Below are 11,295 nucleotides of genomic sequence, written 5' to 3'. Positions count from 1 at the left end.
TGCAAAATCATGTACGTCACCACGTCCCTGCCACACATCTTCGATTTGCACCTGTCAATGATTCTTTTACCTACACTGCAACGTCTACAAGGACGAGGCTCTGCATTTTTGCCCTTTCCGAACGACTAGGCACAGTTTTCTGACGAGTGAAGGCCCGGATTGAAGTGTCTCTATTGTTCTTCGCGGTATACTCTGAGTTCTGAACCCTGGATATTTTACAACCCCGATCCGAAAGGGTCATTAATTAATGAAATGGGGTTTAACGTCCTACTTTTCTGCTGCAACTGGGCTAATGAAGACGGGAGTTGGTGGTCAAAACAAATATCGAATCTACACAGACAAGTGGGTAAACTGTATGAGCAAGATTTTTTTATAAAACAAAAAAAAAAAAAAAACCAATTATGAATGATAATATGTCAAGACAGCATTGTTAACTGCACGCAGATTATGCACTCATCTTCATCAATCTAAAATATTTTGTCTTTTACAAAGGTGGACAGATTTATGGCGACAGAGAGATCAAGGGGATTGTGAAAGAACACGATATATTTAAATTAGTAACGAGTTAATCAATTGGTTGGACTGCCCGACTAACGGTGTTACCTGTGTTTTTATTTGCCGTCATCATTTGTCAATAAAATAACGCTTGCTTTTTCTTCCGTCTTTTTACCTGACGGAAATAACTGTCCACCGTTTACACAAATTACACTTTGTAGGTAAAAGAGGTGTGTATTAATTCATAAGTTTTATAAATATTTGGTAGACATTCTTTTTTTATAAGTTATAAAAATTGAAAAGGCTCTTACTATGTTTAAAATCTAATCGAATTGATCAAGCAATTTAAAATATAACAATAAAGTTACCTCCAATTCTACTTTTCACCCCTAATAGACAATGGTATCGTCCAGTTTCTTTACTTTCGTTTACGCCTATAGAATGTTTATATATATTTAACAAGTCTACATATACACGAGTATATAAATACACCACGCGTGTTGAGCATATAACGGAAAACTCGTCGCTCGTGTGTCGTAGTCAATTTAGAGTGTGAAATATGTAATACGGTGGCAATATTCTGTTTCATTTGAACAGTTCACATAACTAAACAGTAGTTTTATTCTGTATGAATTTCAGCCACTAAAACACCAATGTAAAATGCATTTTATGATTTAGAAAACTCATCTATGCAAATAATCTTTGTTTTAAAGATTAACTGAAATCTCTTTGAGAACAGTATTTATTGTTAAGGGACATAATATACCATTCGGACAGTTCATATAGCTGACAAACTTATATTAATTATTATATATTCCACTATTACAAAATGGACTTGTGTTTATTACTTGGAATTGGCGTCTTAGCAGTGGTGGGATTCTTAATTAAAAAATATCTTAACAAGTAAGTGACACTCTTTATTTCTATTGTTAATTTTAAGATAGTCTCATTCTTTTCCTTTATTTACTTTAACTAATTTCCATTTCATTTTATATTCTTGTGAGTCACAATTATTTCATCATATTAAAGGCGTTATTAAATTTGTATCTCAGAGTTATAAACGTTATTAAGGTTATATCTCAGAGAATTATAAACATGATTATGGTTGTATCTCAAAGAGTTATAGACGTTTTCAAGGTTATATATCTCAAAGAGTTATAGACATTGTTAAGGTTGTATCTCAAAGAGTTATAAACATTATTATCAAAGAGTTATAGACATTGTTAAGGTTGTATCTCAAAGAGTTATAAACATTATTATCAAAGAGTTATAGACGTTACCAAGTTTGTATCTTAAAGAGCTGTGACCATTATTAAAGTTTATCTAAATGAGTTATATAGACTTATCAAATTTGTATCTCGGAGAGTTATAAACATTATTGAAGTTTATCTTAATGGGTTAGTGGGGGTTATCAAGGTAGAGTTACGGACATTGTTAAGGTTGTATCCGCTCTACTGGACGAGGAGAGAAACGCAGATATATATGGATCATGTCAAAAAGCTAAACCAATGATCTTGTTTGGATAAAAGCATAAGCGCACGAATGTACTGTTATACTACTCCAGTTTATCTGATTCCATCTTACACTTACCTAAACACAAGCATTTAATATTAAAATCGCCAAGCTATTCGGAGACATAAGTGTTAATTAGAAGAGCTAATTAGGAGATCAAAGAGCTAATTAGGAGACAGTCATAGGTTGTCTGTTATTTATGTTAATCATTGCTATGGGTTTTTTTTTAGCGTTTGACATTTATTATGCCCAGATAAGGCAAAAGATATTTGTATGTGTTTTATTTATTTTAGTCTTTTATAAGTTTCATAAGGATTGTATTGGGGAAATTTGTAAAAGATATGCTCTTTTAACATTAGATATTTTCTCATGTAAAATTAAAGGTCAGTTTTTCTATTTTGATTTTAATTATACTAAACATATTTAGAAGTTCTAGAAGTTATATAAAGACGTGCGTGCTTGTGTATTATTTATGTAAACATGTGTTACGTACAGTTACGTTATATAAAAGAATAAATTTGTGAACATAACCATACCTGTATTTCTCAATGGTGGGTTATCAATAAAATCCATTCCATTAAAATCTTTAAAGGGACAGACTGTCTTGTATGTTTTGTGATCTTAACTCTGTACTTGTGCGGTTCTATCGTTTATTGGTTGTTTTACGTACAATGGAGGTCTTGGTACTAATGTAGTTAGAACACGGGACTGACAAGCAGAACATCTCGTGTTCGAATCATGACCTGGACCGAGAAATAATTTTTAAGCCATGAAAAAGAACCTTCCCCTCTCACATTTCTTAATATTCGTCACAAAGTAAACCAAGTGTCGACGTAATATTCAACCTCATTCAATTGGATGTGTTATGCTTATCCCCGCAAATCTCCGCATGGATATTTAAACTATTAGACTATAGTGTTCAACACATTTAACTTGAGTTTATTTATAGATTCTATATATAAAAGAACAAACAAAATCATCACCTATAAGCTCCCTAATGAATAATAAGTATCCCTCAACCGTCACTATTTATGTTTAACAGGATTTTCTGAACTGGACTTGGATTGCAGAAGCTGAAGCTGCTTAGTAGAATATTGAATGAACTTCCAATAATTATATTTTCTTTGGTTGTAATGTCTCTTTAAGGTTGTTATTTTTATAAAGTGATGAATGGGGGATTTCTAGTTGAGTAAAATATTTGCTACGGCTGATCGAACACAACATGATAGCAAACTGAATCTCTGTATTGAGTATTGCTAGTCATAAAGGAATAAAAAAATAGACATTACTTGTATAGATCACAATAACATGGAGGGATTCTTTCGATATTATTCACCCATAGCCACTTAACCAACTACATGTATTCGCATTATTAGTCAATAATAAAAAAAATGTCTTGCAAAAGGAGAAATTCCAGAATCTCCCCTGTACCTGTTTTCTAACCTTTGTGTGTTTCACCTACAACGCATTATTGTGAGTGAAAGACAGATTCTGTGATCTGGCAATTATGAAATGTAATGAAATGAACTGAGGTGTAAACGCCCTACTTTTCTGCACCTACTGGGATAATAGAGATGGGCGAACCCTATACACTGTGCTGATAGGGAAATTTTGCCCGTACAGTGGAGCTACGGCCTACTCTTATAACAGTAAAGTCTCGACCACCAAGTAATTATCTTCTCTGGGCAGCATTTAGCAACTGAGACACGTAAATAAACAAAGCGACGTTTCGTATATTATCTAGTATCAATCTATAGCACATACCCACACAACATATATTCAAAACATTAAAGGTGAGAGTGAAAAATACTGGATTTTAAAAAAAATATATATAACATAAATGCAGGAGTCTATTGATTTTTGGATTGGTATTAATAAACCACAAGATGTTATATATACCGAGGAAATCATCCCGTGTATTTACTAGTCGAATTTACATTTTATTGTTGTTCTAAAACTACCAGTAATGTTTTCTATCTAATGTAAAAATGTAAATCAGACGTCACCAACTTCACTTTGTGTTTTTTTTTATGTTGTCATCTGACACATTCTTTTGTCAAGATTGGGTTCAGACCACTTTTAAAATCCAAGCGTATACGAGTGGACCTGGGGGCGGGTGGATTTTATTATTTGACTTGTTGATATACGTAGAACTTTTACTGACAGAACATAGTTGGTTACATTACAATGTAATGTAAAATTAGGAAAAATAAATGAAATTGTAATCTAATTTCATTTCCATTGTGCTATTATCTGATGATATACATTTTCTTGAAGTTATTTAATTAAAGATGCCCTATGTGACCTACTTTATATTATAGTTTACAAAATTTTATTTCAGTCAATTTACTTTGATTGAAATTGTCTAAACCTCCCAATGTCTTTTCCGTTCGATGTTCTAGCGAGTAAATTATGGGCTAGCCATGTGAATAACTGTCTGAATAATGATTTATATAACATTTGAAGCCGGAACAAAGGCCCGCAATAGGCAGATTTAACTCTTATATAATGTATCTTTAAAGATATACCATTTAGAGGCTAAAACGCGACACAAATATCTTTTAAGGAGAACGACGTAATTAGAATGAGCTTCTACGCCCTTTATTCCCCCTCCCTGCATTAATATACAATTTGTATTGTTGTGCGTGACGAGGATTTTGATAATAGCAGGCTAATCATTTATTTATATATATACTGTACTATTCTACTAAAAGAGAGTTGTTCTGTTGTTGATTGTATTGGATGAACCTGGTTATAAGTAATAAATCGAAAGTTATTTTTGATTTCTATTGTACTTGTTGATTAGTTATTTATGTAAATCACTGGTAGTCTCTTCAATCAATATTTATGTCTTTAAAGTGACTATCTCAGTTATCTGATAATCGCAAAATGGTGACAAATGAACTTTGCAGTTTATTCAATAGTGTATCCAAATTAGATCGTCGAAAAAGTTTGGATAAATCTGAGAGGTGGTGTTGTAGCGGTTATTCTGGTGAAGACGCTGATGTAAAATAAAAGACGCCGATTTTCAATGTGTGGCGTGGTGACTCCTGATTCTCCATGGTGGTGAACAAGATCCAAGAGGGTGATCTCTTCCCCCGGCGCCGAGAAATTTTTGGATGTATTGCACCGGCTAGGGTCGTTTTGAAACTAAGCTGACTGTGAGTTGATCAAGTGCTTTCACACTTGTAATAATGTTATAACAGATCTGGAATTTGATTTCTAATAGTGTCGAAAATCGCAATGAAAACACACGACTTGTTTCTATCGACAGGGGTCAAAACTCCAAACTCATTACGCAAAGCCCGTCATTTCACCCCTCCCAATCTCTTAGCCCTGGGCGGGGCTATGTAACGCGGAAAGATGTCAGTACAAAATGTGACTATGCACAATGTGATATAACATCAAAACAAGCCGAAACCTATTGACAAATTCTTCAACAGAAGAACAGTCCAACAAGCTAATATGAAATTTAAAACATTTATTTTCCTGTGGAAAGTGTCAACACTCCTTTAACTATCCACCATTACAATCTTCGAACAAGGGGTATAACTCGGGTCATCAGATGCATATTGATGACGCCATGGCTTTGATCGGGAAACGTTCATAGAAATAACCCAAACAAGTTTTGAAATACAATGGTAAAGGCCCATTGTGTTTTTTCTGAAAGTTTTTTTTTTAAATAAGATCTTGTTATTTTCTTATTTAATGAATTAAGGCTTAAAATGAGTTAGTTAATGGCAAATATTTTCCTAACACCCTTTTATGACGTTTCCTCCTATATCTAGGCTATCTACATGTTTACACCTGTGTATGGCTTTTACTCTTCTTATATTTCCCTTTAGGTCTGATTCTCAAGCTAATATGAAAAAAAAAATTACAAAAAAAAATAATATTTTGAGCTGTCCAGAAATTTCCACCCAATCTATGTGTATAGACAGCCAGTCAATAAATAATATGTCCGCCCAAATATTTTATAAAATGGGGTTATTGTAGGAGTAAAGACATTAATAAGCGCTGTCTCCAGGTAGTGTCATGTCAACAGGTGGGTATATTTAGATATTTGCTGTTAAAATACACAGATGTCTTAATTAATTTTAAGACGCCGCACCAAAATAAACTAACACAAACTGTCAGCATCTTCAAACACTTAAGAACCTTTTATACACCCATATTTTCATATAGATAGCAACTTAAGTGTTCAGATGAAAATCCAGTTCTCAAAACTATATTAATGTCATACATGTACATAGTGAGCCTTTTGATGTTTATTTTCGTGCGACATATACATGTATCTTCGGCGAGTCAAAAAGATTCCATTATTTGTCCAGTGGGTGTAATGTCATCTGACTGAGTATATATGACATTAAGATCAAGAGAGAGAGAAGAGAGAGAGAGGGGGGGTAACGTCCACTCGACCCAAACTAGGTCATTTTGGGACTAAAATGTGGTTCATTTTTTTCATTTCAATAATTCAATAAGTGGTCTTCAGCAGTGGGAGGAAACCGCAGGACCCGGATAAAGCCCACGAGGCTGGACAGGCGACCCTACTCCTTGTCACGTACAAGTGGGGACTCGAAACCACGCCACTTGAATCATTGGCAGACCTTATGGGGACACGAAACCACGTCTCTTGACTCAGCGACAGATCTTGTGATGCAACGCGCACGCGTTAACCATTCGACCACCCAACCCCGCAATATCAACTGCAGAACAAGAAACCTGTGTAAGTTAAGTTTAACGAAATGTTTCTTCAAATATAAGTAGGCCATCTGTCAGAATATCTTAACATTCATTTAATTTGAATAACCAGAAAAAAATAAACTCATAGAATCAAATGGCTTAAGCTCACATTGCATTAAATCAATGATTCTCAACCAGTGTGCCACGGCACACAGGTGTGCGCGAGATCTTCCTAAGTGTGCCGCGAAATTTTGAAACGCACACTAAGAAAATGTGATAACCCACGTGATCCCAATTGAGCATTCAATGGTATCTACTGGTACGTTCATAGCTGTGTTTTTCTTTATTTAGTTTGAGTCATTCTATGTATCTATGACTAATTCCGTCTGACTTACCATGTTTTTTTGTTGGTTTTATTTTTTGCAAAATTCAAATATTTCTCATATATATTTAGACAGGTGTTCCAAGGTGTGCCGTTGGCAAAATAAGGTTGAGAACCACTGCATTAAATGCATTTTAGTGTTAACCGATGTGTATGCCATTGATATATACTTAAACATTAAATTTTGATCATTACCCAAAAAAAAACCCTTCTCTTTAGGAAGAAAATTAATTTGGAAATGTTTTCCAATCAGTGGTTATGAATAAAAGATTGCAACTGGCCATAAAATAATTTTTTTTAATTTATGTGTTTGACTATCATTCTATCATGTTGCCCCTTTAAGTATATAACCCGTTTATCAACACGGAAGACTATCTGGATAAGTAGTGGTTTTATAAAACTACATACAAATGTTACCTATATGAGAACCAGGTGTAATAAATATGTATAAGAAAGGAATTTTGGGAGGCAGTGCGATGTCGATTGCGTTTCTTTTTATACATTTTATATTGTTCTACAAGGTACAATCGTATCAGCAATTTGCATACAATTACTCGGGATTACACCATGAAAGTATTTTTTTTTAAATCACTTACTTGATCAAAATTTAACATTGAATCTACTGCATAATATGAACGGCTCGTAGATTTGCACTCAACATGAGCAGACAGAGGGGTTCACTTTGTTCAAGGAGACCAATGAATATTATCAATATTTAAATGTAACAAAATAAGGGCTGAAATGTTTTCTTTAAATATACATTATGCAAGAGCTACATCTGTCTATTGCAGGTCTTTCTTTAGGCCTGAAATGTTATCTAAATTATTAATGACATTAATTAACGTATCCAGACCATAATCAACTCTAAATGGCATCGCTAGCCTGCGATCTTAAGTGGATTGTGATCCGATTTACTGCATAACTTTCCTTCTCGATTAAACGATTAATTGGATAATCGAGACTATGCTGTTTAACGTACTGACTTTAGTAATGATGACCGAGGCTAGGCAGAAATTTTATTCGCTTAGTTCTCGGTTCATACTGAATCAATTTGAATGAAATTTTCAGCAAATTGCCTTTACGTTATCTACTTTTTAATTATTATAGTGAGAACTGCCAACTCGTTATCGAATCTCCCATAATGTATCTTTAAATAATTAGATAGTAATTTAACATATTGAAATTAGGTACCCGCTTTGCCGCGATGTTAGCGGGTAGAAATTAGTCATCTTTCACGCACCTGTATAGACAATTGCATGAAACTAGAGATGATGGCGTTTAATCAATAGATACCCATAGGAATGTGAGTATTGATCATTTTTTAGGGGCAACTGAGCTGCTTATTATTGTGTACGTTTCATTTAACGTTATGTTATTTTGCTACACAACGTTATGTTATTTTGGTTACATGATACATAATAATGTTGACTTTTATACAATTGAAACATATGACGTATTGTTGTCTTTGAAAAGAGTATGACCTGTAGCGTGTTACTGTTTTATTTGAAACAGATCTAAAGTATATCTGTAGAGGAAACCTGTATAGAAATGCCAACATGTAATGTATAAATGCCGTATTCGACCCAATAAATGTCAGTGCTCTAGAGTGCCCTTCTGATTCAACGAAAAACGTCATGCGAATAAGTGCACATGTTATTGGGACTACCCCAGTCGGTTTATTTATGCTATAATGTCTACAAGATGATGAAGTTATAGTTTTTCTTGCAGGGTGTAAATTTGTCCATGTAATAAATTAAAAGTTACAAAGTGAATATCTCAGTGATCGCAAAGCTGATCTGTTTCAAATTTTGAACACAATGGTCAGATATACCAAATGTCGAAGACCGCCAAATCTCTAACGCCTAATTAAATTGAAAGACACAACAGAATCGATGGAAGTTACGATAGGTAATTAACATGTAATAAATCGTAAATTAGTTTGTATCATGCGGACAGATGTATAAATTAAATTGTCACATTTGACGAGCATAAATACAATGAATACAAAACATGTAAATGTATAAAATCTTGTCTTGAGATCAACTTTAAACTGATTTAATTATTTCTTGGAATTATATTAAATTTGCATATAAAGACACGATATTCTAGGCTAATACAAATTTTATATCAACAAGAAGTCTTGCAAAAAAACCAACAACATTTCTCTAAAATGGTTGAAATCGGTTAATCCAGCGTAAGTTAATGTTTCCTGAAGCTCACAGTACTTTCTGTTGATGTCACACCACCATTTTTATTTTACAGTCATAGACATTATTAAAGGGTAATGCATTGGTTGTACACACAACTCACAATAGCATTTAACGTGGGGGTTTTGTTTTAATATGTTTGTGAAGTTTAAAATAAGGACAATGCTTATTTGTCTTCTGGTACAATAAGGTTTATTGTTACCTTGGCACTTCTTAATCACAGTGAGCCTAACGTAACTGCTGATAAGATTATCACGTCATCAGTTTTGGTTTGGTAGGTGTCTGCTTATTCTGTTGAGCACGGTATATTTATTAAAAACAGAACGAGAGATTCGAGTGAATTCTACTTTATATGCGGATGTGACATCTGTTTAATATTTACAAACTTTAGTTTATAACGAACGATATATTAACACATTTTGCTTTATTTATAAGATAAACAACATGGTCACCGCCATCAAAATATTATAGGAAATATTATAGGAAATATAAAGAATCTACAATGTCTGGCATTCCCCTTTAACTAAACAGGGAAGCCAGTTGACCAACTGACGGCTAGAACCCGCGAGCCTATACTAATTAAGTGATTAATTACGTGAAATGTTTCAATTAATATAAAACCTACCATAACCTGTCATGTGCAGTAGGTGATACATATACTGTCAGGCTATCTTATACCTCTCTTTTATAAGCTTGTCAACTTTTAGTTACACGGCGAGAACTTGTATTTCACATTTCAAAAATGAACTGAAATGTGGTTTAACCTATTTTCTATGGACACGCGCCATATAGTGTTCCATGAGGCGAAGTTTTACCCTGACAGCGGCACTGCTGGCTACTCTTACTTTGAGATCCAATTCTCAGTGAATCTTTAAAGTCCTGGGCGTCTTTCTGTGTCATGTCCCCCGCTCTACACCACTGACGAGGAGAAGGCAGATTGGAAAATCCCAAGGATATATTTCGGACAATACCGGGATCGAATCCAGAACCGCATGGTTAGTGAGTCTGACCATATTCTCCGAAACAAACCACAATTTAAATACGTTTCTTTCCTTTCCCTACAAATTGCGAGATACACCTCTTTTAATGCTTATATATTAAAATTATTCTTGAATTTGTTTGCTGAGGGGACTGGTGGCCTTAGTCCTTCACTCTCATTATACGCTTTTCATTTACCTAGCGAATGATGTAATGAATTCAGGAACAAAAGTTAAGCTGACCTTGTTTTGACAATATCAGACTATTTTCTTGACAGTTGTATGTGTGGAATTGGATTTTGTGATTGTTGATCGCATTAACCAGACAGTTTATAGATCATACAATATGATTATAGACAAATATACTTGGTAATCAGATCGTTTATCGCTTGTATGTCGTAAGTCATATATTTTCCAGATAGCATCATACAATCCTGCGCCAATAAATCATCCGACGATCAGATTATAAACAGATTTGAATCCCATCTGCGGTTCAACGGATAATGGATAATCCCGACTTTGTTTATTATCGTAACAACGGTAACAGTGACAGTCGAGGCTATATACAGTGTTATTGAAATGAACATTTTCCGGCCCAGAGTGAAGTAATTTGACTGAAGTTTTCAGCATATTATTTCCTTTACATTATCTATTTTAACTAATCTAGCGAAAACTACCTAATCTCCAATAATGACGCTTTAATTGATATATTCTGGTATCTTACGGCTAATTTTATTTTATCATTACAGATCAGTAATTAAAGCTGATTATCCTAAAGACACAGTTATAGTACATCAATTGGGATCTGGTCCCTACTGTCCTAGTATTTCACCATTTGTTATTAAACTTGAAACTTATCTCAGAATGAACAAAATACCTTATAAGGTAAGTTTAATAATATATACCCTTTATAAAACAAATCACCTTATACAACAAGTTTAATACACCATACCCGAAAGTCACGATTCTGTATTTGAGCGCCAGAATAGTAATGTCTGTACGTATCCCTGTCAGGGACGTAACTAGCTCAGAGCAACGA

The 11,295-nt window shown here is 34.0% G+C and overlaps 1 protein-coding gene across 1 annotated transcript in view; it reads left to right on the top strand.

The window, feature by feature from the left end:
- The first annotated feature begins 975 nt into the window (after nt 1–975).
- LOC126832584 (failed axon connections homolog) overlaps nt 976–11,295 on the top strand; it is a 14,156-nt gene continuing 3,836 nt past the window's right edge. Inside the window, exons 1-2 of the mRNA XM_050563428.1 lie at nt 976–1,398; nt 11,006–11,141. Of these exons, the coding sequence (XP_050419385.1) occupies nt 1,325–1,398; nt 11,006–11,141 (210 nt within the window). The 5' untranslated portion in view covers nt 976–1,324. The remainder of the gene's footprint in view (nt 1,399–11,005; nt 11,142–11,295) is intronic.

This window comes from Patella vulgata, chromosome 1, assembly GCF_932274485.2.
Source record: "Patella vulgata chromosome 1, xgPatVulg1.2, whole genome shotgun sequence".
Classification (NCBI taxonomy): domain Eukaryota; kingdom Metazoa; phylum Mollusca; class Gastropoda; family Patellidae; genus Patella; species Patella vulgata.
Note: the sequence above shows the minus strand (reverse complement) of the source record. Positions and strands in the feature narration are given on the sequence as shown.